Source organism: Nerophis ophidion, linkage group LG08, assembly GCF_033978795.1.
Source record: "Nerophis ophidion isolate RoL-2023_Sa linkage group LG08, RoL_Noph_v1.0, whole genome shotgun sequence".
NCBI lineage: Eukaryota > Metazoa > Chordata > Actinopteri > Syngnathiformes > Syngnathidae > Nerophis > Nerophis ophidion.
This window is the reverse complement of record NC_084618.1, coordinates 47,881,686-47,909,111: the sequence shown is the minus strand read 5'-3', so window position 1 is coordinate 47,909,111 and position 27,426 is coordinate 47,881,686. Positions and strand designations below refer to the sequence as shown.

The 27,426-nt window shown below is 39.6% G+C and overlaps 1 protein-coding gene across 8 annotated transcripts in view; it reads left to right on the top strand.

Annotated features, from left to right (window-relative positions):
* Positions 1-27,426, top strand: part of exoc6 (exocyst complex component 6) — a 77,118-nt gene that overhangs the window by 29,349 nt on the left and 20,343 nt on the right. For 4 of the 8 annotated variants that reach the window (XM_061908714.1, XM_061908712.1, XM_061908717.1 and 1 more), the window contains exons 3-19: positions 4,239-4,286; positions 10,181-10,271; positions 10,715-10,760; positions 12,586-12,639; positions 15,290-15,440; positions 15,527-15,682; positions 15,884-15,952; positions 16,035-16,118; positions 18,861-18,907; positions 19,029-19,149; positions 20,374-20,445; positions 20,527-20,624; positions 22,620-22,725; positions 23,065-23,174; positions 23,328-23,439; positions 23,526-23,660; positions 27,033-27,212. In XM_061908714.1, the coding sequence (XP_061764698.1) occupies positions 4,239-4,286; positions 10,181-10,271; positions 10,715-10,760; positions 12,586-12,639; positions 15,290-15,440; positions 15,527-15,682; positions 15,884-15,952; positions 16,035-16,118; positions 18,861-18,907; positions 19,029-19,149; positions 20,374-20,445; positions 20,527-20,624; positions 22,620-22,725; positions 23,065-23,174; positions 23,328-23,439; positions 23,526-23,660; positions 27,033-27,212 (1,680 nt within the window). The remainder of the gene's footprint in view (positions 1-4,238; positions 4,287-10,180; positions 10,272-10,714; positions 10,761-12,585; positions 12,640-15,289; positions 15,441-15,526; positions 15,683-15,883; positions 15,953-16,034; positions 16,119-18,860; positions 18,908-19,028; positions 19,150-20,373; positions 20,446-20,526; positions 20,625-22,619; positions 22,726-23,064; positions 23,175-23,327; positions 23,440-23,525; positions 23,661-27,032; positions 27,213-27,426) is intronic. The other 4 variants (XM_061908713.1, XM_061908716.1, XM_061908720.1 and 1 more) reach the window with 2 other exon arrangements.

The following is a 27,426-nucleotide window of genomic DNA, read 5'->3' as shown; positions in this document are numbered from 1 at the left end:
TTGATTGAGATGTTTATTATATGAGTGATTATTGGGTCAATGGTGGTGGCAGAGTCCATGAGGAATCTAGAGGGGATATTGTCAAGGCCGGTGGCCTTGTTTGGGTGGAGCGCGCTCAATTTATTAAGCACCTCGTTAGCTGAGACCATTTCTAATTTGAAATTGTTGTTGACTACTCCTAGCTTTCTGTAGAAGGCTTTAATGTGTTCTACACCAAAGCGACCAGAATGTTGGGATAGCTTGTTTACGAGAGTTGTGGCTATGTTGGTGAAAAAGGTGTTAAGTCTGCTTGCTACCTCTATTTTGTCTGTAATGAGGGCGTCACCCTCCTTGATGTTGATGTTGGTGAGTCTGGTTTTAAGTTTCTGGCTACATCCAGGAAGCTGGTTGTTGAGAATTTTCCAGAGCTCACGTGGCTTATTTGTGTTTTCCTCTATTTTGTCATTGATATAATTTTTTTCAAAGGATTTAGTCAGGTTGTTTGTCTTATTTCTTAATTTATTGCATTGCTTTTTGAGCGTTGAAAGGAGTGATTTGAGGCTATTATTATTGGGTTGTTTATTTACTTCGGTTTTACACTTTTGGTATTCGAAATATTTTCTGTCCCTGTCTTTTATGGCAGCTAATAGGTCTGGATTGATCCATGGTTCAGAGCGGGCTTTGATCCTGACTTTTCTCATGGGAGCCATATCATTTAGTATAGCTAGGAACGCTGTTTTGAAGCGATCCCAAGCATCTTCAACCAGGTTGCTCGTGAGCACAGGGGACCAGTCCAACTCACCTAAATCAATCTTGACAATCTTGCACTTTGGAAATGACTTGAATGTTTGTGCCATTGCTCAATAACTTTTATAAATACACTTTTGTTCAATTGACTTAGTTGTGATTTCCCTCTCTGCATTAAAGTTTAAAAGTAGCATATATGAATGCAGTATGAAGAAGAATGTTTTAATGTAGACACATAGAATCATCATACTGCTGTGACTATATGCATCAAGTGTTCACTCAAGGCCAAGGCAAAATATCGTAATATATACCGTTTATCGCGATATGGCCTAAAAATATGGCGATATTAAAAAAAAGGCAATATCGCCCAGCCCTAATTTGAAGTTAATTGGTGACATGAATGGACTTGTACACAATATTTGAAATTTTTTGAATTTCACCTGTATAATGTAATGACAGAGAGAATCTGGTGGGAGAAAAACATGCAACTTTTCTCTAACTACAATTAACCATTCACCTACCAAAAGTTAAGAGTGTCACTGTGGCAAAAGTGTGTAAGCTTTTGACCACAAATTTAGTCACTGGTCTGTGACATCTGTCTAGCGGCAGACGTGAACTGGGGCTGCCTGCCTCGGAGCCAGTCAGAATCCGTTTCTCATCATGCTCATCTAAATGAGAAAGCATTCATTTTAATTTAACACGTAATAGCGGCAACAGGATAGGAGGTGTGAATTAGTACCTGTTGTATTCAGATGACGTGCTAGCGTTACTACTGCTGGGATGCAATCAAAGCAGTTCAAAAACGTGAATTTTATTTATATTTATTTTATGCTGCGTGTTCAAATGTTTCAGCTTATTGCTTGTCTGGCCTCCTCTTGATGGAATATTAATTATTATAAGTAGGGGTGTAACGGTACACAAGAATTTCGGTTCGGTACGTACCTCGGTTTAGAGGTCACGGTTCGGTTCATTTTCGGTACAGTAAGAAAACAACAAAATATAAATTTTGGAGTTATTTATTTACCAAATTTGTAAACAATGGCTTTATCCTTTTAACATTGGGAACACTATAATAATTCTGCCCCTGTTAATCCACATTAAACTGCCTCAAGTTGTTGCTTTGATTAAATAAAATGACAAAACTTTTCGTCTACATATAAAAAGTGCAACATTAAACAGTTTCCATTGAAACTGTTTAATGTCAACTCATCATGCTTAATTTATTACAGCATTTGGGAAGCCTCTAGTTGACTTTTATTATGTAAATGTTGTATTTTTATCAACATTTGATAGCAGGGAACCTGCTATTCAAAACTAGGCTGCTACATTACTAATGATTCATGTAACTATAGCTGAAAAATAGTACAATTGCAATAGGAGAGACTATTCATCCCTAAACATGATAGAATTCAATGAAATAACAGACAGACAGGGCTTTGCTGCCCCTAACACACACGCACACACACACACACACACACACACACACACACACACAGCAAAATGAGCTAATGTTACGCTAAAAGCTATTTAGCCTTCATCTCAAGCCTCTACTGTGAGCGAGCTGAGCTGCAGTTTAAGTTTCTAGAAGGCCAACGGGCTCATAGTGATGTTTGTAATAGTTGTGACTGGGAAGTGTTTAGTATAATTTGGGTAGAGTCCGCTCCTCCCCTGCTAGACGAATATCTCTGCTCGATGCTGAAGGATTGACTACATCGCTCTGAAGTCTGAATACGCACTGCTGATTGGCTGTTACCTCGCTCTGAATACGCACTGTGATTGGCTTTGTATGTGACCAATCAGATGGTTGTGTGGGCGGGACAATGAGGCAGAGACAGAGGCAGAAAGCAGAGCAGCTTGTGAAAACTTCTGCTTCCGAACTCGTTCGATACGCCCGTGTGCCGAACCGAAACCCCCGTACCGAAACGGTTCGATACAAATACACGTACCGTTACACCCCTAATTACAAGTAGTGCTTTTGCAATCTTTTCTTGTAAAATGTTACTGCTTGTCCCGACCGGGCACTGCCCTTTGGGTGATCTGACGTTACTACGCATGTTGCGTAACGACGTCATCCCGAACCGGAAGAACTATTTAGAGAATCACTTGACAAAATGGCAAGTGATTCAAAGGGATTAATACACTGGGAACCGGTTCTGAACAAGAACTGGTTTTCGATTCGCAACCCCAACATAAGATAATCAGGCATTTGCTGTCTTTGGTCAGAAGGTAATCATCATCACCTGGTCTTTTTGTGTGTACCCCACACTAGTGTTGTGTTTGCATTTTATCTCCTGTGTGTGTGTTTGGGTTGGTTGTTAGTGCAAAAAATGCAAGGTTGTTTATTAGAGATTCTAACATTCATACCAAATGGGTTGTACTTGTATAGATGGTAAATGGGTTGTACTTGTATAGCGCTTTTCTACCCCTTTTTAAGGAGCCCAAAGCGCTTTGACAGTATTTCCACATTCGCCCATTCATACACACATTCACACACTGATGGCGGGAGCTGCCATCCAAGGCTCTCACCAGGACCCATCAGGGACAAGGGTGAAATGTCTTGCCCAAGGACACAACGTACGTGACTAGGATGGTAGAAGGTGGGGATTGAACCAATAACCCTCAGATTGCTGGCACAGCCACTCTACCAACTTCGCCACGCCGTCCCCAGGGATACAAATTACAGGATTATTTGCAATACATTAGCCAAAAACAGGGATAATATCATGATGTCAGTGGTTATGTTACAATCTATATACAGTTTGATAGAATCAGTTAATTTGACTGTTTAAAACATTCAGCTTTCATTTTACAAGGTTGTTGGCTCTTGGTTTGTTTAAAAAAAGTAATATTGGTTAAAATTGGATTATTTTGAGTCTTTGCACTTCATCCCAAAAAATTATATTTGGTATTATCGCGGTAATCTGTGTCGGCGCTGTGTTGAAAATGTGATGAGTAAAGCTTTCCATCATTGTGGGGACACGGTTAATGGCTTTTCTTAATACCGCTGTGAACCGTTTCCCAAGTAATCTGTGTTGGCGCTGTGTTGAAAATGTGTTGAGTAAAGCTTTCCATCATTGTTGGGACATGGTTAATGGCTTTTCTTAATACCGCCGTGAACCGTTTCCCAACGATGTTAGTCATAGATACTGGTGCGACTCCCCCTTTAGGAGCTAACAATGCAATATAATGTGATTTTGATGTGGTGTCCCAACCCTAGTCTACTTGTCACCATTTGTCTACATGTGCCCTGTGACTGTCTATTGACCAGCATGGGGTGTGTACCTTGCCCTGCAGCTTGTATTGGTTCCAGTTCACACTTGACCCTGAACATCATAAGCGGCAGAAAATAATGAATACATACAGACATATAATGCATACATACATCAGAAGGATCTGAATAAAAATTAACGAGAGCAAATGAAATATCACCAAACTTACTCAAAAATAATTGGTGTTTTGAATAGAAGGGAACACAAACTATTGAAACACTTTTTCTGTGTTTATTTTTTAAGAGCCAAGTGACGGACACTAATCGAAGACTGCAAGAAGCTGGCAGAGAGGTAAGAGCTCATATGTCGTACTGTAATCTTTTGCTCATTGTACCATATGCTTGTTGTTGCTTAGAAAGATAACTTTTACCAACCACATCTTAGAAAACTGTTTAGAGTTATGGAAAATGGAGACTGGTAAAATACATTAAACTGATCGGTTATCTGCTCTTGTAGCACATATATTAGTAGTGTCCCTTTAAGAAGAAGATTTGTGGGAAAGAGACCATTATTGGCACAATAACATTAAAACAAATCCAAGAAAACAAACCAGGGTGATTTTGACAAAAGTGAGAGATTAGCCCAGAATTACCTTGGTAATGAGATAGAAGTGTTCTGTTTTGGGGTTGTTGCTCTGTTGAGGGTATAGGAAGATTTCACTGCACTGAATCTTGAATGGAAATCTACTGGCCTCAGCAAGAACATTGAAAATTGGTCATAGTTGGTCTTTAAGAATGAAAATAAAATAGTAGCTCAAAAGATCCCGGACTGGCCTAGTTGGTCTTCACACCTGAATCACAATGAACATGTGTGCACAGAGCTGAAACTTTTGAGTTGGCAAGGGCCAGCCTCAAAATTCTCCGGCTTTGGAGAGTATCTATTAAGAAGAGTGGATCAAAATCACTCCGGAAATGTGCACAAACCGAGTTCCCAACTACGAGAACCTTCCGACTTCAGTGCTTGCCAACAAAACTTTCTCCACCTAGTCTTACTACAAAACCTGTCTTGCTAGAGGATCAAATACTTATTTAAAAGTCATTTTGGGCATGTATTTAATGTTTTGTTTCAGATTTTTTTTTTAAATGTTCTGTGTCCGTTTAAAAAAAGCCAGCATTCCATATTTACCAAGCACACAAACATTGTTACTGTTATAGCCTAAGTAAGCTGTGTTAGAGCACTGCATAGAGTGTTAGAGAAACAAGCAATTAAGACCGATTTCAGATGTTGTGGTATTAGGATTTGCTATATAAGCAAAAACTAGGAGTCGTTTAAGAACAAAAATGTTAGAGCATTACTATCTTACCAACATGTAAAATGAATAATTAGATTGTTTGTTTGAAAAACCCTCAACAACAATGTTCAAAATAGACATAGGAAGAGATTTAGGATATTTTGCCATCGACAATATGCTATATATTCAAAACATTGAAAATACCATCAGATCTTACATGTGCAATCTAAGACTTAGTGTCTCGGAGCCAAAATACTAACAAAGGACCTTAATGTTGGACTTTAACAATGTTAGGAAATCACATCCTTATGTTATCCACTGATGCAGAGTGGGGTCCCCAGGCTAATTGCACTAGGTTAACGGCACTTTAAAAACATTTTTTTGCATATCGTTCACAATCATTATGCAAGACAAAAAGTTTTTCTTCTGCTCGTTCATGGTGGTTTGCAAAGCAGGTTATGTGAGCAATCAATTCTACTTTACCTCACTTTAGAAATGCATTCAAAAACTGTCACCAATACTTTGTTTACGTTCTGTATCTTGTATACTAACCAAGCTGTAGCATAATTGTTATTGTAAGAGCGAACACAGAGGAACTCTTTTTCTAGCGTATACTAACACATTAGCCGTAAAAGCTGACTACGGCAAGAGATGAGCCAGCTTCTACGTCAGCACCAAATGCATTTGAGTTTGTAATTCACAATGCGATACAAAACCAATCTATACTTACTGAAAAACATGAACAATCATTACTATATCTGTATTAGCCCACATTTCATGTTTTGTTTGTACAGAGCCAGTCAGACAGTGTATGTACTGTATTTGTAATAAACACGCATTACCTACTGCGTGTATCCTCATCAATATTAAAATGTGACTCTAGGGTTTCCCACACATTCATTTATTTGTGGCGGCCCGCCACGAAAGAATTACGGCTGCCATCCATCCATCCATCCATCCATCCATCTTCTTCCACTTATCCGAGGTCGGGTCGCGAAGGCAACAGCCTAAGCAGGGAAACCCAGACTTCCCTTTCCCCAGCCACTTCGTCTAGCTCTTCCCGGGGGATCCCGAGGCGTTCCCAGGCCAGCCGAGAGACATAGTCTTCCCAACGTGTCCTGGGTCTTCCCCGTGGCCTCCTACCTGTTGGACGTGCCCTAAACACCTCCCTAGGGAAGCGTTCGGGTGGCATCCTGACCAGATGCCCGAACCACCTCATCTGGCTCCTCTCGATGTGGAGGAGCAGCGGCTTTACTTTGAGCTCCTCCCGGATGGCAGAGCTTCTCACCCTATCTCTAAGGGAGAGCCCCGCCACATGGCGGAGGAAACTCATTTTGGCCGCTTGAACCCGTGATCTTATCCTTTCGGTCATGACCCAAAGCTCATGACCATAGGTGAGGATGGGAACGTAGATCGACCGGTAAATTCAGAGCTTTGCCTTCCGGCTCAGCTCCTTCTTCACCACAACGGATCGGTACAACGTCCGCATTACTGAAGACGCCGCACCGATCCGCCTGTCGATCTCACGATCCACTCTTCCCCCACTCGTGAACAAGACTCCTAGGTACTTGAACTCCTCCACTTGGGGCAGGGGCTCCTCCCCAACCCGGAGATGGCACTCCACCCTTTTCCGGGCGAGAACCATGGACTCGGACTTGGAGGTGCTGATTCTCATTCCGGTCGCTTCACACTCGGCTGCAAACCGATCCAGTGAGAGCTGAAGATCTCGGTCAGATGAAGCCATCAGGACCACATCATCTGCAAAAAGCAGAGACCTAATCCTGCGGTCACCAAACCGTAACCCCTCAACGCCTTGACTGCGCCTAGAAATTCTGTCCATAAAAGTTATGAACAGAATCAGTGACAAAGGACAGCCTTGGCGGAGTCCAACCCTCACTGGAAATGTGTTCGACTTACTGCCGGCAATGCGGACCAAGCTCTGGCACTGATCGTACAGGGAGCGGACCGCCACAATAACACAGTCCGATACCCATACTCTCTGAGCACTCCCCACAGGACTTCCCGAGGGACACGGTCGAATGCCTTCTCCAAGTCCACAAAGCACATGTAGACTGGTTGGGCAAACTCCCTTGCACCCTCAAGAACCCTGCCGAGAGTATAGAGCTGGTCCACAGTTCCACGACCAGGACGAAAACCACACTGTTAATCCTGAATCCGAGGTTCGACTATCCGACGTAGCCTCCTCTCCAGTACACCTGAATAAAACATTTTTTCCCGGCTTTTGACTCTTTCGACCACTCATAAAAGCAATGGGACTCTGTCTGTGAATGGAGCTTGTAGTTACATGTTATATAAATTAGGGATGCACCGAAATGAAAATTTGTGGAAGAAGCCGAATAAAATTTAAACGCTTGGCCGAAGGCCGAATACTGAATACCGATTAATGAATGCAGTTTTCTGGGGTTGCGGGGGGCGCTGGCGCCTATCTCAGCTACAATCGGGCGGAAGGCGGGGTACACCCTGGACAAGTTGCCACCTCATTACAGGGCTATAGCATAAATAGCCTAGAATACATTTTTGGACATATTTTTCAAATAAAGTAAATTTGTATTGATTATTGATATTTTTTAAATATTCCAGTAGCCTTTGCTTTTCAAAAAAAGCACAAAGTTTTTTATTTATATTAGGCCTTCAAACAAAACATGCATTCCAAAAAAAAAAATAAAGTGCGTTAAAGTGGATAAACTCACAACAAATGAATTATTGTCCTTTTGGCAAAAGTCTGCTTAGCCACAGTAGAAAGGCTAATAATGTAAACAGAAGGCTCAAGTAAATCTCAATAAGTGTGTGCTTGTAACCTCTTACACTTATACAGGTAGCCTACACAACAGGCTACTAATGTAAACAGAAGGCTCAAGTAAATCTCAATAAATGTGTGCTTGTAACCTCATACACTTATACAGGTACACAACATATCCAAGGCCAGAACAGATTTGTCAATAACAGTACTTCAGCTTCAGAATAAAAAGAAGGAAACTAACTATGTATAAAACAATTTTAATTTGTCTTAGATGTCAGTATGTTCCTCCTCTCATCAAGGACATTGAGTGCAGCACTAAACAGCCTGTCGCTGTCTGTGCTGGTGCATGGAGCAGACAAGTACCTTGGAATGGAAACAACATTGTAGGTTCAGTTCATTATTATCAAGCAATAAAAAGAAATAATACAGAAAATAAACCAATCCCTTTCCCATCAGCTTATTGTTATAAACACAATTTCTCTTATGCACTTTATTGTAGTATTCCTATGTTGTTTTATATTTCATTAATTAAATATATCTTTTGTTTTTACAAGTGTAAACCACTTTAAAAGACAAACAAAATTTAAAAAACACTGTAAACCACTTTGTCGTTATGTTTTGAAAAGTGCTGTAAAACTGTTATTACCTGCGTGCTATCTGTGCTAAGTCAGGAAAGCGGTCTCGATTGGTCCTCCAATATGTTAGAGGATTGTCACTCCTAGGGATGAGGACTTCTGACAGGTAACAGTCCAGCTGTTGAGCAGTTGCACTCATACTCGTTTGCCTGGAATCTGAGTCGTTTTCCTGGAGGATTTCTTGAAACATGTCAGAGAGTGAGGACGCACGCGCTGCCTCTGTGGTGCGCATTCTTTTTCTCTCTGTGCGTCACTTCACTGTCTCCAAGTGGCTTTAATAAGTCCAATTCATAAAGTCCATTACCTTCTTTGTAATTCCATTTGCTTTGGCACTGTCAGTCGCAAATTTTTTCGTCCTCTCAAAGACGGGCGTTCTCGTGCTGTGACCAGCTCTCCTTTCAGCTCTCCTTTCAGCTGCTGCAGTAGTGCTGAAGGTCTTTGCTGAAGCACCTCCTCGAGACAGTTTGACTGAACAGTCGTTGCAAACTGCAATACTGCTGACATTTTTCCGAAGGCGCCGGGTTACAACGTCACCGCGTCACTGCACGTTCGTTGATTGTGTCACCGCGTCAAAAAATTGCGTCGTTGCGTCACACGCCACTATTTGGCCTTGCTTCTAACTCATTCCACCGAAGGCCGAATGTGGCTTTTTTTGTCATATTCGGCCGAATATATTCGGTTACCGATTATTTGGTGCATCCCTAATATAAATATGTAAATATTCTATAAATATGTATGTAAATATACATATTTATAAAGTGTTGTAATTATATTCCAACTCCGCGTTCTTCTTGGTCATCCCTGCCGAGCTAATGTCGCTATATCTTGCTGTGGTAACCGCCATGTTGTTTGTATTGGCAGCCCTGTATGACGTCACAGGGAAATGGATAGTGGTTTCGAAGATAGCGAAAATAAGGCACTTTAAAGCTTTATTTAGGGATACTCCGGGACCGGTAAAATTTTGAAAAAAACTTCAAAAAATACAACAAGCCACTGGGAACTGATTTTTATTGTTTTTAACCCTTTTGAAATTGTGATAATGTTCCCCTTTAACTTTAACTTTATATTGTCCCTAAAGGCTTCTAAAAATGTGTCACAATTGTTTCTGGGCTCAGACCAATTAGGAATAGTTATTAATAATATCATATACTTGATTTATATTCAGACTGTCATTCAGGAGGTTTTTGGACTGAAAACACGTCAAAAGGCTTAGCTAAACCTTAGAAGAGTCAATAGCATGGCTACGGGGTTGAGTCAGTGTACTGTACTTTGCAATGTATAAGACTCACACTTTGATTGAAAACTCTTTTTTCTTCTTCTTCTTCTTCAACATGTTAGAAGGAAGAATGGGACAAGACTACACCTAAAACTAGTCAGCCATATGATGCCTTTAATTAAAGTTACAACTACGGTCTCAAATGTGTTGCTACAGTATATGTTTAAATAGAGCGGTATTTCAGCTGAATTATCTTAAATGCAGTTAAAGGCCAGTTTATCGTTCAGATTACAATTACAGTTGTTGTATTTCTCGTTATTCTTCTCGTGTTCTTGCTGTCAGGTAACAGCCCAGAAAGAGGAGGTGATTCGCTGTCGGATACAACAGCGGAACATGACCACCACTGTGGAGAAACTCCAGCTCTGTATACCAGGTAGCACATTAAAATTAGTGTGTAGTAATTTTACCTAAACACAAATAACAGAATTATTTGACATCCTTTTTTTTTTTTTTTTTATACAAAATTGTATTGCTGTCATTTACATGGCCCATTTTGTATTACCTACCTTACAGATTGACCGACCCAGATGCTTGTTGGTACCGCTATAGTATGATCAGAAACAGTGGTTAATTTAAGAGATACAGTTATGTTTCCAGGTTTTCATGATTCTTTGGATTGAATGGACCTGTATTTTTTATGTAAGACAGACTGTAAGCAACTCACTTAAGATGGTCAGATTCGGACATTTGTTATGAACCTTATACAGTACATTTATGACACGGCATACATGTTAAAACAGCAGGATATTGTCTGTGTTACAATTTTTGCTTCTTAACCAAAAACCTGTTTCTTTTTGTTGTTTTTGCCCTATGCAGTTCTAGAAATGTATAGCAAACTAAAGGAACAGCTGGAATCAAGAAGGTATTCAATTTTCCTTCCTTTTTAAATAATTTTTTGTGTGCGTACTACCGTTTGGAAGATGTCTTTGTGTGTATATCTCAAAATCTGCCAATATTTTATTTAGTTTATTTTATTTCAATGTGTGGGGAAATCCAGAAGAATGGTGCAATACATTGTGGTCATTCACAACTAAGTAGTGTTTTCAAGTAATCACTGCTATGTTTGTTTTCTTTGAACTTCATTTTTACCCCATGAACTTCTTGGTCAGAAAATAATGACCCTTTTTTGTTATGTTCTGTGTATCAAAGGCCGTCACTGGTAAGACAATTGACCCTCAGTGTGCAGTTGTTTTTAACAAGGCCCCCTCGACACTGTCCTGCCAAGACCCGCTGTGAATATTAGGCAATTAGACCCTGCTGGCTCCAATGGAGGACATATGTTTATGTACTGTACTGTATGTGTTTGGGGAGGGAATTCCACTCTGTTACTTTTGGAATTGGTAGGGTCTTCCATCCATCCATCCATTTCTACCGCTTATTCCCTTTGGGGTCGCTGGTGCCTATCTCAGCTACAATCGGGCAGAAGGCGGTGTACATCCTGGACAAGTCTCCACCTCATCACAGGGCCATTTGGTAGGGTCTTGTATGGATCAAATGGGTATCATTGTTTTTATCTATACTGGATGTCATTGCTGGCCAGGTCACAGTCTTGCCATTTGTTGTCTTTGTTATTTCTTTCCTGGTGCACTGCATTCTAACAGACCTTTTCACTGAAGAGTTTATGAGGCTGTCTTCTGTTTATGTGTGTACAACACATTTTACACTCACTCACCGACCAATTAGATCCTTCACAGCCTGCCTATCAGCCTAATGATGGGAGCTCAACACACTGACCTGAGCCTGAACCCCGTAGATTTTTTGCACACTACCAAAGACCACATCTTGTAACAGATTCATCTAAAACAGAAAACACAATAAAAACCAGATATTTAAGTGTTAAAGCTTAATCTCAACAACCAAAGTACTTCAACACGGGTTCGCCGTAAGTAGTGCAGGGGGGTTGTGAAATGCTTTTCATATTTTACACACAATTTTGTCTTTAGAACACACTGCCATTGATCCAGCGTACTGTAGTGAACCAATTAATGGAGACTGATGACGTCTTTCAGTCAGAAATGTGCACATTCAGCAAAACACAAGCGTTCTTTCAATCAGGGCACTGGTGTATTCACCTGACCTTCCAACAAGGAGGACTTTCCCCTTTCACTTTTGTGTCCTTAACAAAGCTGTCAGGTTTCCTGTCATTGGCCAAGAGAGCATGCTTAGGAAGCAGCTCATTTATTGGATGTTCAAGTGTTTGGATCAGAAAAATGGATCGTTTTTGTAACACGACATAAAAACATAGACAGAAGAGAGGTAAGCTCATCCTTCACCTCAGAATGTTAACAAGGCACCTTAAGGATCAGTTCAATTTAAAATACAATTTAATATAAGACATACAGTACAGATAGTGGGTTCCCCGCTCTCTTTAGCCATTAGTTTGACAGTCCTTGGCCTATAATATGTTGAAGACCCCTACACTGTACAGATTTGAGGTCCACATGCCTCTAGAAACGCTTCATCTATTTGTGTACTTGTTTAAACAATGTTTTTGTGAGTGAAACACAATTTAAATTGTATCTTAAACGTTTTTTGGTTTCAAATTAAACACTCAAAGACGCAATTTAAGTAAGGCGTGTATGCATGCATATAGTGCTACAGGGATTATTGTGGGTTTGTGGAAATGTTTTTAGTTTTAAAAACAGATCTTGTGTTAAGTTCTGAAGCAATACCGTTTCCCCCCACAGATACTACGCTGCACTGAAAACCATGGAGCAACTGGAGAAGGTCTACATTCCCCGGTAGGATTTTTATTATACAATATTCATATGAGTCTTGTTGGAATACTCCACTGCACTTTGGAACATTGTCAGATGGATAGGAAGCTGAAAAGCTGATTATTTTAACAGTCTACTATGCAAGAGCAAATTTGGTATCAATATTAATAGATTGTAGTAGTAATCGTTACAGGGACAGTATTGGCCATTCCAATACCTACCAATTTCAAGATCAGTGAATGATTTTTGATCAGTTATAATTAGCCAAAAACACAGGATGGCGGTTTTTGACCTTAAAGCCATCCTGTGTCTAGGGACTTGTTTCCTAAGTTTGTTTACAATAACAAAAAAGACAAGTTTTTGATGGTAACGGTGGTATAGACCCAATACTATACTACTTGGTATCGTTTCTGTTGATATTTGTATCAATCCGTCCACCTTTGTTTACATTTAAGAGATCTAGCTTGTGTTTAGCATATCCTCCTACGGTGTGTAGTGTAGCATTCCTCGTCCTCATGGGATGATACTTTTAAGAAAGTTAGTTTACCAGTATATGCCGCAATGGAGGTGAGGGTTACTGATTTACAAGGAACTTTGCGCTGTGGAGGGTTGTTAGCAGCTAATGTGGACGCCCCTTTGCTTTGAGGACACATTCATTCCCTTTTTGCTGTTCGATGCAGGTCAATATGCAAAGTTAATCTTCAATGTTTAATGCCATAATCTGTAAATTGCAGCTCCAGCACAGAACCACTGCCATAATCTGTAAATTGCAGCTCCAACACAGAAACAATTAGCCAAAGGATAAAGCACATGTAATTGAGTTAGTTATGGCTATTCATTCATAATCATTAATGCCATGGCAAATGTCCTATGTAGGTGTTGTTGTTATTCTCCGAGGTTTTGTGTTTACTTTTATTTCTAGCGCTCTTTGCCATTCTTTGTTTTAGGGCTAGGCGATATATCGATATACTTGATATATCGCGGGTATGTCTCTGTGCGATATAGAAAAGGACTATATCATGATATTCAAATATACGTTCTCACGCAGTTGCTTTTAGCTGCTGGCATTACACTACAGGTTCTTCCCACTCTTTGTTGTCTCTCCTTCTCACAGACAGCAAGCGCACCTTCTTACATATGTCACATACGTATACGCCCTCGCGGAGCAGAGAGGTAGCAGCATGGGTAACGTTAGCTGTGGTGTGAGTGGTTATAGGAGAGAAAGAAGGTGCAAATCTGGTAACAAATGAAGGAGGAATTTTTTCCCAAGAAAAACAGCAAGGGGTCCATCAAATGGTGGTAGTTTGGCTTCAAGAGGGAATATGTCAAGTGTGCGGCACAAGCGTTGCTACAAAAAGTAGCATTACTGCTAATATGTAGCAATATTTTAAAAGTCACCCGCTAGAGAATGAAGAGTGCGTATCCCACATGTCAACATCTCCATTCGATGCCACACGCCCCCACCATCAAAATGCCGAGGCAAACATTTCCAGATCAATACCGTATGAAAAAATAGTTAATAACAAAAGGAGATAATGTCTGCAGTAACCTCCCACATAGCAAAGGACGAACACTATTTGATTTCCTATTATGCAGCTAATTTTTATTTGACAGTTATTGAAATAACTTGTGTGACATCGTGCACAAAAGTGCACTTTATTTGTTTTGAACTATTTTAGTGACGTTCTGTACAAAAAGTGCACTTTAATTTAGTGTTGATTTTAAATGTCATCTTAGTGACATCATGCACAAAAGTGCACTAATCGCTTGTTTTAAAATGTTTCTGACAATCTTGCACTTTCTGTTTTGAAATGAAATGACTGTTTGTGCCACTGCTTAATAATTGTTTAATAAATACAGTTTTGGTCAATTGACATAGTTGTGATTTCCCTCTCTGTATTAAAGTTTAAAATGAGCATATATCAATGCAGTATGAACAAGAATGTTTTAATGTAGACACATAGAATCATCATACTGCTGTGATTATATGTATCAAGTGTTAATTCAAGGCTAAGGCAAAATATCGAGATATATATCGTGTATCGTGATATGACCTAAAAATATTGCGATATTTTTAAAAAAATGCCATATCGCCCAGCCCTACTTTGTTTACGTTTTTGTTGAAGGGAGCGTTTGCTCTAATGCACCGGTTTTGTCGATGAGTGTCTCCACCTGCCGCCGCCGCCACTAATCACTCCACTTCACAGTTTATGTCTGTCACCCTGCCAGTCATTGCAGGGTTTTTGTTCGCTCCACGCAACAGTTACGCGTCTTCCTTGCTACACCATTATTGCTTTTTGCCACTGGCGACAGTTATGCTCCTTTGTCACCCTTTGTCTTTACTACTGTTAAGTGTATTTTGCTAACCACACACTGCGACCTTCGTTCCAGTTCGTTTTATGCTATGCTAAGCTTTGCTTGGGGCTTTTGTGCGCCTCTGAGTGGCATGGCTCTTTTTGTATTTTTGCCTTCTCATTGAGGATTAACATTTTCTTACCTGCATTCTGCTCTCCTGCCTGTCCTTTCCGCATCCTGTGGAACACAACCTTTCCTATCATGCGAGCCGAACGGGGCATCCAGGACTGATCATTTTTATGATCTCTTGATATAGGCTGCATGTATACAGTATGTTGCATTGTTTTCAACCATTGTTGCTTCATTTTGTCTTATACAGAGTTAGCCAGTACAGGTTCTGTCAGATCATGGCTGAAAACCTGCCCATTCTGAGAGAGGAGATCAAGGAGATCTCCATGTCTGACCTGAAGGACTTCTTGGAGAGCATAAGAAAACATTCAGACAAAGTTGGAGAGACTGCTATGAGACAGGTGCGTGGATTATACTTTTTTTCTTGCCCACAACACGGTACTGTAGAAATGTTGGGTCATCGAGGTGATGGTGTGTGTCCCTCCAGGCACAACAACACAGGACCTTTAACAGTGCCGTAGTGAGGCAGGCCGGTGTAGGCCACTACACTAAGCCTTTGTACGCCCTCAACGGACTAACACACACGCACAACAGTCACACGCTGGATGATGATGCAGAATATGACGACTATGCCGATGATGAGGTGCTTTTTGTGTAATTTGTTGCATGAATTACATAATTATGACTCCTATTCAAACAAAGTACACTTTTACTGTTATGATTATTTTTCATAAACAAGCATTATATAATTGTTCTCTTACTTTTTAAAATTTATTATTCACTGCCTAGTTAAGAAGCAACACAGTTGAGTTTAAAAAAAATCATGTATTTTTACCTTTAATAGATTCTTACAGCTCAAGACCTTGTAGACTTCTCACCTGTTTACAGGTGTTTACACATCTATACTGTGCTGGTAGGTTTACCACCAACAAATTACATTTTAGTTTAAGATTTGTTTCAGGGTATCAACGTAGCTTATATTTGTTTGTCTGCAGGGAGATCGAGAAACATTTGAAAATTATTACAGAAAGCAGAGGAAAAAGCAGGCCAGGCTTGTTCTGCAACCACAGGCGAATATGGTAAGTAAGAACCAATGAGGCAGAAGGAAAAACCTGTGATTTCCATGGTGAAACTGTGAAGATGTAACCCACCTGTCCCCTTAAGACGGGGGCCGGCAACCCACGGCTCGAGAGCCGCATGCGGCTCTTTAGTGTCGCCCTTGTGGCTCGCTGTAGCATTTTCAAAAATGTATGAAAATGGAAAAAGATGGGGGGGAATATGTTTGGTTTTACTATTGTTTTTGTAGGAAGAAAAACATGGCACAGACCATCCTTTATAGAAAGAAAGCCCACTGTTTAATATGTTTGTGTTTATGCCTCACTAGTGAGAGTTTTTGGCAAGCGCCTTTTTGTCCTACTAATTTTGATGGTCCTTGAACTTGCCGTAGTTGTGTGGACTGTGACACAACAGTTTGTTTGCATGTATAACTTTGTCCGGCGCTGCCACAGAAAGACGTAACTTGTGCCACTCCTTCTTTGTTTAATTTTGTCTACCAAATGTTTTATGCTGTGCGTGTATGCACAACAGTGAGCTTTGTTAATGTTATTGACTTGCTGGAATGCTAATCAAGCATATTTGTATTAATCGATGCTAACATGCCATTAACGCTAGTTGTATGTACACATTGCATCACTATGCCTCATTTGTAGGTATACTTGAGCTTATTTAATTTCCTTTACTTATGTCCTTTGTGGGGGCTTCACAGTGGCAGAGGGGTTAGTGCGTCTGCCTCACTACAAAGACAAGATATTTGATGTTCTAACTCCTAAAATTTTTTTTTTTTTTGGTGCAAATAATTAACTTAGAATTTCATGACTGCAACATGTGCCAAAGTAGTTGGGAAAGGGCATGTTCACCACTGGGTTACATCACCTTTTCTTTTAACAACACTCAATAAACGTTTGGGAACTGAGGAAACTAATTGTTGAAGCTTTGAAAGTGGAATTATTTCTCATTCTTGTTTTATAAATGGGTTGTACTTGTATAGCGCTTTTCTACCTTCAAGGTACTCAAAGCGCTTTGACACTACTTCCACATTTACCCATTCACACACACATTCATACACTGATGGAGGGAGCTGCCATGCAAGGCGCCAACCAGCACCCATCAGGAGCAAGGGTGAAGTGTCTTGCTCAGGACACAACGGACGTGACGAGGTTGGTTCTAGGGGGGATTTGAACCAGTGACCCTCGGATTGCGCACGGCCACTCTCCCACTGCGCCATGTAGAGAGCTTTAGTCGTTCAACAGTCCGGGGTCTCCGCTGTCGTATTTTATGCTTCATAATGCGCCACACATTTTCGATGGGAGACAGGTCTGGACTGCAGGCGGGCCAGGAAAGTACCCGCACTCTTTTACTACGAAACCACACTATTGTAACACATGGCTTGGCATTATCTTGCTGAAATAAGCAGGGGCGTCCATGATAACGTTGCTTGGATGACAACATATGTTGCTCCAAAACCTGTATGGACCATTCAGCATTAATGGTGCCTTCACAGATGTGTAAGTTACCCATGCCTTGGGCACTAATGCATCCCCATACATCACAGATGCTGGCTTTTCAACTTTGCGCCTACAACAATCCGGATGGTTAAATCCATCTTTGTTCCAAAGGACACCACGTCCAAAGTTTCCAAATATAATTTGAAATGTGGACTTGCCAGACCACAAAAAACTTTTCCACTTTGCATCAGTCCATCTTAGATGAGCTCGGGCCCAGCGAAGCCAGCGGTGTTCCTTGCTGTTTTTGATAAATGGGTTTTACTTTGCATAGCAGTTTTAACTTGCACTTACAGATGTAGCAACCAACTGTAGTTACTGACAGTGGTTTTATGAAGTGTTCCTGAGCCTATGTGGTGATATCCTTTACACACTAAGTTTTTGATGCAGTACCGCCTGAGGGACTAAAGGTCCGTAATATCATCGCTTATGTGCAGTGATTTCTTCAGATTCTCTGAACCTTTTGATGATTGTACGGACTGTAGATGGTAAAATCCCTAAATTCTTCGCAATAGCTCGTTGAGAAATGTTGTTCTAAAACTGTTCGACAATTTGCTTACAAATTGGTGACCCTCGCCCCATCCTTGTTTGTGAATTACTTAGCATTTCATGGAAGCTGCCTTTATACCCAATCATGGCACCCACCTGTTCTCAATTAGCCTGCACACCTGTGGGATCTTCCAAATAAGTGTTTGATGAGCAATTCTCAACTTTATCAGTATTTATTGCCACCTTTCCCAACTTCTTTGTCACGTGTTGCTGGCATCAAATTCTAAAGTTAATGATTTGAAAAAAAAAAAAAAAAGTTTATCAGTGTGAACATCAAATATGTTGTCTTTGTAACATATTCAACTGAATATGGGTTGAAAATGATTTGCAAATCATATTCTGTTTATATTTACATCTAACACAATTTCCAAACTCATATGGAAATGGGGTTTGTACTTTAGCATTACTTAAAAACGTTATCAACACAAATGGAAATGTTTACATCACAAACAGTGTACAAACAAACGACAGTGGCATTTTGATATTTGCAATAACAAGAGGTGCCATCTTAACACATGTGGCATCCTACACCGGGCACCAGGCATCGCAGGCACATAGTAAAAATGTACCCCACATACACTGTATGAAACTCAGCTTCGTCAACTAGCAATTTTCTCAACGCTACAAAAATTGTATAAGATGGTTACTTTGAATTTCACATGTGCTTGCAGCTATTTGTGTTGACAGTGTGTGCTTGTTTTGTGTTTGCAGCATGAAACAGTTGAGGGATATAGACGATACTTCAACCAGATTGTTGGGTAAGCTGCTTTTCCAAAATCACAGCACATTGGATCTAATTTACTGTAACTCTGAGTTTGTTAAACCAGATGGCTTTGTGATCATGCTAAAATTAGTTAGGATGACTTCTTTGTTCATCAGGTTCTTTGTTGTGGAGGACCATATCCTCCATGCCACCCAGGGCCTGGTGACGAGAGCTTTCACTGATGAACTATGGAATATGGCTCTCTCAAAGATCATCGCTGTGCTACGCACGCACTCTGTAGGCTTCCACACACACTTGCATTAATGCAAAAACACCAGCAGGGAGTTGTATGTGAATGCAGATAAGTCTGTTGAGAGTTAATTGAGATAATAGAGGTTTCTTTTCATCCTGGAAGAGGCTTCTTTCACTGGCATTCACACGCACACACAAAACACTGCAGAGGTCAGCACACCCACCAACACTAATGATGAGAAGGGGTCAAAACACACATGCACTTGCAGCCAAAGAAGAGGTCATTGGGGCCTTAATGAGAGACAGATTGCCACAATAACAGCAGATTAAGATGGCATATTCCTGACTGCTGGGCTCCAGTCACTTGTAAATGGGCGAGAGGATTATGCTAACAGGCCAGAGAATGGGACACACAGTGTGTGGTTGGCCTGACAAAGAGCGCGGGTCTTCCCCCCAGCTAGGGGAGCCAGGAACCCCTTTTTTGGGCTATGATGCAGGGAGCTTTACATTTACAATTATTACATGGTAAACCAACAGAGAGCGTCTTTCCTTGGATTGTATATGAGTTGTAGTATTTTAACCACCATATCTATAGATTACAATTATAAAATACTATTGCTTTTCGCCTATTTTGTAGTATTAATTATAGCTTGATTTTGGAGGACCTTATCTTTTTCTTCTGTACACATGGGCTAGACTGAGTAAAATATGTACACTACACTACAATACTTGCTATACTTTAACATGTACACCAGTGCTTTGACTTGCTGCTGCTAATTGTACTCCCCAGCTAGTTTGTTTTTGTCCCCGTTTGTGTCTAAATAAACAGAGGCGGACCAGTGCTGCTTCATGTCAAATCTCAGGCCTTGTCCATTCTACTCATTGATTTACACACTCCAATGTTTGACAGGATCCTTGAATCAGGGGTTACTGAACTTAGTAGTGCTACCATGAATTGATTAACGTGGACCCCGACTTAAACAAGTTGAAAAACTTATTCGGGTGTTACCATTTAGTGGTCAATTGTACGGAATATGTACTGTACTGTGCAATCTACTAATAAAAGTATCAATCAATCAACCTCAAAGCTCATAAATCATTCTGCACTATAGACAATTGGAGGGACTCTCTCTAACTTGACCATTTCCAAAATCTTCTTTGCTAATTGTTTCACGGTACTCCAGCAAATATTTTTAGTATTGTGCCAACAATAAGCAATGCAACAAGAATGGTTTAATAATACAGCTACTGATTTGTTTCTTTTTTCAGTCATACTGCGAGGATCCAGACTTGGTCCTAGAGCTGAAGAACCTTATTGTTATCTTTGCTGACACACTACAGGTTGTCAATTTTTATCATGACTAAGGCTCATTACTAAACATTATGTGACTGATTTCTGTGTTTCTCTATTTGTATATGAAGGGTTTTGGCTTCCCTGTGAATCGGCTGTTTGACTTGCTGTTTGAGGTCAGAGACCAGTACAATGAAACTCTGCTGAAGAAATGGGCACTGGTATTCAGGTGGGCTTGAACAATGTTGTGTCTATCTATACTTGTTGTTTTTTGTCCCATTTGAGTGCAAGACATATCGGAAGAAAGTACTTATTTCAAGTTCCCAACTCACATTGAAATATAAAAACGCATCATCTTTGCAAAAAACCTAATTTGTATTTTATCAAGGAAAATAGCCCTATGCCAAATGTGACCTGGTGAAGAAAACCTTGTTGGCAAAAAGAGGTCAGATATTTTTGCGGTTGGTCACATCTCAGGAGATATTTTGTTTAGAGAAACTGTCGCGAAGCAAAATTTTTCCAATGTATTTTTTGTCAGTAAGGATTATGTTTTAGAGTCATAGTCTCTGCATTCATCTGCCTCAAAAACATTTAAGTCAAGTTAATGTCAAGATTAATTTTAGTCTCCATCCATCCATCCATCCCTTTTCTACCACTCGTCCCTCTCGGGGTTGCGGGGGTGCTGGAGCCTATCTCAGCTGCACTCGGGCGGTAGGCGGTGTTCACCCTGGACAAGTCGCCACCTCATCACAGGGCTATCACAGATAGACAACATTCACACTCGCATTCACACATTAGGACCAATTTTACTGTTGCCAATCAACTTATCCCCAGGTGCATGTCTTTAGTCTCATCTGACCATATCATGTTCTTGCAAGTCGAAGTCATTCAGGTATTCATTGCCAACTTTAGTCTATTTACATAGGGATGTGAAATTATTGCGTTATTTGCGATTCATTAATTACAATTGTATTTAAATTATCGAATGACCAGCCTTGGAGGATGTTCATTTAGTTGCTTAATTTTGTAGAAAGAAAACAGGTAACAGACATGACACAATACAGTCGTTTTAAAAGACAACTTTCTAGCTTTAGGAAATGCTAAAATAAATCAACAATACGAATTGTGATAGTAACGGTTTAATTTTTAGATCAACCAGAGTAAAAAAGATATGTAATCCCTCAATTCAGAGTAAAAATGTTATCAGAATCAGAAATACTTTATTAATCCCTGAGGGATTAAACAATTTATACTTTTAACACAATTAATTATTGAATTATGTAAAAAAACAACAACACTAAAACACACTACTATTACTTTGTTATACCACCTCTGGCTTTTATAACAGCTTGCAGTCTCTGAGGCTTGAACTTATTGAGTGGCCAACTGTACTCTTTGTACTCTGTCATTGGTCCAGATTTTAGAAACAGTTTTATTTTACAACATTGCGTGATGATTTACCTTCTTCAAGAAGTTTGATAATCCTCTCCTTTTGTTTCAACTGACATCCACGATTCATGTCAATCCACCTGGTGCAAAGGCTCTTTAAGATATTAATACTTATTTTTTTCAATTGCAGACCAATGAACAAAATAAATCTGATGGAGCTTTTGGCCGTGGAAATGAAAATGTATGGTGGTACTGACTACCACTATTTATAATCTTCATTCAAATTTGCTATTTGAAATATATTATAGTTTTGTGTCGTGTCTGTTCTCTGTTTTTCTTTCTAATAAATTAAACAACTGAATGAACACCCCCCAAGTCTGGTGATTTCATAATTGGTGAATGCTGAGTCAGATACAATACTGTTGTCTGTAACTGTATTTCTACTTGTTATTTTAGTCGGGTCATTTTATTTTATAAGCAAAGGTAAAACATTATAGTGCAGTGTGGAATTAGAGTCAAAGCTTGTTCACAATGAGTTTGCCACGCTTTCTACAAGGTGTTCATTTTGGAGGAAATCTGCTAAAACTGGCACATTTTGGGAGTGTTATTATGACTCTCAGAACACAAATGCACGTCTCTATCTTTAAGTGCCTAACATAAGCTGCTCCTTTTTCCTATTTGTGTCTGTACATTTACTACTTTTACTTACTACCCATCGTGGGCTTCTTAAATTTGAAATGTGCAAAATGTGCTTTTGTCAAATTGTAACACACAGAATGCAAGATTGTAATGTATCATGAGTATTGTATAAGCAATGAACTATATATTTCTGCAGGGAGATCTTCGAATTGGATAACTACAGTCCCATACCCGTCGAAACAGAAGAGGAGTATAAACTGGTAGTCAGCCGTTTTCCCTTCCATGATGCTGAGGTAGAAAAGGTATTAAAATAAACAAACTGTGCATGAACACAAGTGGATTAAACCATAGATACAGCATTGATTCATACATCTCATTTGATCAAACATCTTAATTATAATACAACAGTATAGAGTCCATTATAATTTCCAATAAACATTCCTCGCTAATCATCTTCTATAGAACCAGGAAACTAGTGGAATTATATTTCCGTTTTTGTCATTTTTTAATGAATGTAAAAAAACAAAGACCTTCATAAATGCATTCGAAGTTCAATTGAAATTCATTTCTATTAAATACCCTATTTTGTGTGTGTGTGTGTGTGTGTGTGTGTGTGTGTGTGTGTGTGTGTGTGTGTGTAGCAGGACTTTCCCAAGAAGCTGCCGATGTCTCAGTCGGTCCCACAGATATATATGCAAGTGAAAGAGTTCATTTATGCCAGTCTCAAGTTCTCTGAGTCGCTACACCGCAGGTATGTCTCTCTCAACAAAGGTGAATTAAAGTATACTGTAATTGCTTCAGTAATTCACAGTGTATCTTAACAACACATCCAAGTAGCATTTCATCTAGACAATGCCTTTCATTTTTGTTATTGTAATGGACAAGTTCTCTATTTTTCATCCAGTTCAACAGAGATTGATGATATGTTGCGAAAGTCAACCAACCTGCTGCTGACAAGAACACTTAGCTGTTGTTTGCAAAACCTCATTAAGAAGCCACACATTGGACTTACTGAGGTATTAACAAAACATTACCGATTAAGTTCACCCTGATTTATTTTGGTTTATTAATTCTAAGTGAAAATTGTATGTTCTTTCTGAAGCTGGTTCAAATCATCATCAACACCACACACCTGGAGCAAGCCTGCAGGTATCTTGAGGAGTTTATAACAAACATTACCAACGTGTCCCCTGAAACAGTACACACCACAAGACTTTACGGCTTGTCTACCTTCAAGGTAAGAAACTTGGTCATCATTTCCTTTATTCAATAGCAAAGTTTTAGTCCCACGACATTTATATTTTTTTAATCTGTAAATCATATACTAACGTAATGTTTTTTTTTTTTATTATTATTACTCCTGCATCCTTTCCTGCTGTTCCCATCCATCTATAATTATAGAGATAACTTACAAATGGACCACAGTCCACTCCGAGATGCTCATCGAACTTCAATATTTGGAATAATTTGTTCCAAAGTCCGGCAGCACTGTGGCAGTGAAGTAATTATGTCTGCCTTATAGTTTGGAAGTTCTGGATTTGAATCTTGGACCTGTTATTAAAGTATTGATTCAAAGTCTTATACAATTACTAAAATGGCCGGATTTATGTTATTTTCCTACATATAAAACACTTCCTTGTGGTCTATACATAATGGTGTAATTAATGGTGGTGCTTTTGGTCAAAATTTTGCATAGATTTGGTTTTACAGACCATCTTCAAGCTGCGTTCTGACTGTATCATCTTGTGGAAGGCCTTATTTACGTGGCAAAGCCCTCCTTCAGGCCAAGCATTTTTCGACTGCATCTCCACTCCGTCAGCCATGTTGTAGTTTTTAGTGCTTTGATATCTTGTCTACCAACAGATATTAAGTATGCTGCATGTATGTCTGCTACAAATGGCAACAGCGCAGGATTTTAGCGTGCATGTACAAGCCAGTATCCCCCACAAAAAAATAAAAATAAAGAGCTTATTGACTACAACATTGGAGTACAACTGGATAAAAATGGCAGACTTGTGCAAAGCTCATTGGGTAAACCTTTACCATATGGAGATATCTCCTGACGTAACTTCGGCAAAATACGTCATTAAAGTCTCATTTGAACCAAGTTTGAAATACGGCTACTTTTTTTTATAAATATCGTTGACATGCTTCTATGGTTTGATATCACATTTTCCCAAATACACAAAAACAGGTGCCAACAGGTAAGAAAAGTTGGCTTTGCAAAATAGGAGCCCTTTAAAGGTTTTTAGAATACAAGTATATAGTAATAAGGCCAATCTAAATGTTTGGTGTAATGTATGTACATGGTTTAGATAATGTACAAGTTTTAGGCATATGCAATAAATATTTAATAGCATTATACAGATTGAATACTGCCTATTGTATGATGTAAGAAATAAAAGTAAAAGTTAGTATTACAATTAGAGTATTTATAGAGCACAACCATCTTAATGCAGTGCAGGGGGAGTATAGAAAATACTTGCTTATGTATTTGGTAGCCAGCTGGATGGTGATCACTTGGCATTTCTGCCTTACGTCGATGGACAGGGACGGCTTGATGCAACATGCCATGAGCCTAGTTAGACAAGTTCTAGTTGCATTCCGTGTGGGATCTTGGATCATTTTGTGGAAGTCATTGTCCAAGAGCCTTTGCCACAATGTATACAGTAGCTATACAACCTACTCAGTGGCCTAGTGGTTAGAGTGTCTGCCCTAAGATCGGTAGGTTGAGAGTTCAAACTCCGGCCGTGTCATACCAAAAACTATAAAAAAATGGGACCCATTGCCTCCCTGCTTGGCACTCAGCATCAAGGTTTGGAATTGGGGGTTAAATCACCATAAATGATTCCAGGGCGCGGCACCGCTGCTGCCTACTGCTCCCCTCACTTCCCAGGGAATGGGTCAAATGCAGAGGACAAATTTCACCACACCTAGTGTGTGTGACACATTGGTACTTTAACTTTAACTTTATAAAGTACTAGAAGAATACTGTAGAAGTCCCAACAAAATCACGGATTTATGTGGGAATCAGCAGTTTTATTGTTTTGTAATATCCACACAAATTCCTGGGAGTAGTCAGGTGGGGATTGTGGCATCGATTCACCAACGTAACATCTTTGTTGCCCATATAAAGATTCTCCGAGACTCAATGTTCCCTTTAATTGTTCATGTGTGTGAGCAAACGTAAAAACTCCTTGAGCATTCAGTGGAGCACTTGTGAGCAGCATTAGATGTGCACTGTGGCTGTACCAGCATCACACCTCTCCCGAACCTGACTAAATAACAAGTTAAATGTTTTATTATTATTATCAAACGACAGCAGTCAATTTCATGATATTATTTTGTAATATAAATGTTTTGGCCCACTTACAATGACAATAACACAAATTATTGTTTTTCATGAGCTGTGTACTAGTACTGTATGTTTGAGTGGGGGTCATGTTTGGAAATAATTTGTACCCCTTTCAGATATCTCATTTAGTTCCCATTAAAACATTGACATGTTGCACAAGGAGATGTAAGCATGCAATCATGGGTCCATTCCTGTAACTTTCTGTTTATAAAATCTATATTTTTATTAGTATTTATTTAATATAAATATAGCATTTCATGATTAATATTTATAAATTAATATTCTTAATAAATGACACTGGAATAATCACACATTTGATTGATAAATCATAGTGTAACGACGTGGAATTACACATTATGTGTGATGGTGGAGTTGTCTGACTTTTTGTGTGGCTGTAAACGCATCACTGGCTAAGTGCCTTATGTTCATGTGTTGTTGCAAGTGAGAGAGCGAGTGTCTGCTGTTGATATGACAGATGACAAAGTTGGTTTTGGTTTGGTTTGTACGGCAGAAAATAACCAGTTGTGCGAGTCAGAAACTTTTTACCAACGTTTTGTTCATGTGTGATTATGCCTGACAATAAAGAGTTTTGCTCAATAAAGTGATCGATGGAATTCATGTACTCCTAAAGCGCCTCGACAGACGTGACAAAATTTCAACAGTGATGACAAAAACTGTTCTCTCTGTTGTGGCCGCATGTCGTCGGTTACATTGAAAATTGTTATGCAATTATTTTTCAATTTGATTTTGTGCGTGGCATAGATATGCCATGCGCGGAGGATGAGTGAGCAGTGTGCAATTGCACAGGCACGTACCTTAGAGGGAACGTTGCCGAGACTGTTCTAAGGTTTATCCACTGTATAAGACGCTGCTTTTTGTTTTGTTTTTTCAGTACAAAAGCACCATGTGTCCTTTCTGTTGAGAATGTGAGTCCGCTTAGTTTAACAGTAACTTTTAGTAGAAATTAATATTCTCTTCATCATCTCTTTTCACTTTTCTATCTTCTGTCTTCATGTTCTTCTCTCCTGACCACCGTCTACCTTTCGTTAAATATGTCACAGGAACAAAATCTCTAAACAGAATTCAATACTACCGAGGTGCTCGCGTGATATGCTTAGTCACATATGGCTGCAGTTTATTCTTAGGGGCATTTTTGTCAGAATTTTAATCACATTCAAATTTCACGGCACAGACTACTTAAATTAAGACTTTGAATATGTAGCCCTATGAATACTTATGGAAGATGTTTTCCAGGATGCCCGACATGCCGCAGAAGGAGAAATTTACACAAAATTGAACCAGAAAATAGATGAGTTTATCCAGCTGGCAGATTATGAATGGGGCATGGCGGAGTCAGATGGCCGGGCATCTGGCTATCTCATGGACCTGATAAATTTCCTGCGATCCACGTTTCAAGTCTTCACACACCTACCGGTGAGTTGGCCCCATCTGTAAACCTGTGCACATCGTTATCTTGACTGCATGACCTTTTTGGAAATGTGAAGGCATTTTTTTGTTACATTGTTTGAACTTTTTTTTCAATTGTTGAATGTTTGTAAAGGGAAAATACTGGGTACAACATGTTTGTGATTGGTCAATATTCATAGCAGTAACCATGCTCTTCTTTGGCATGTCAATAGCATCAAAT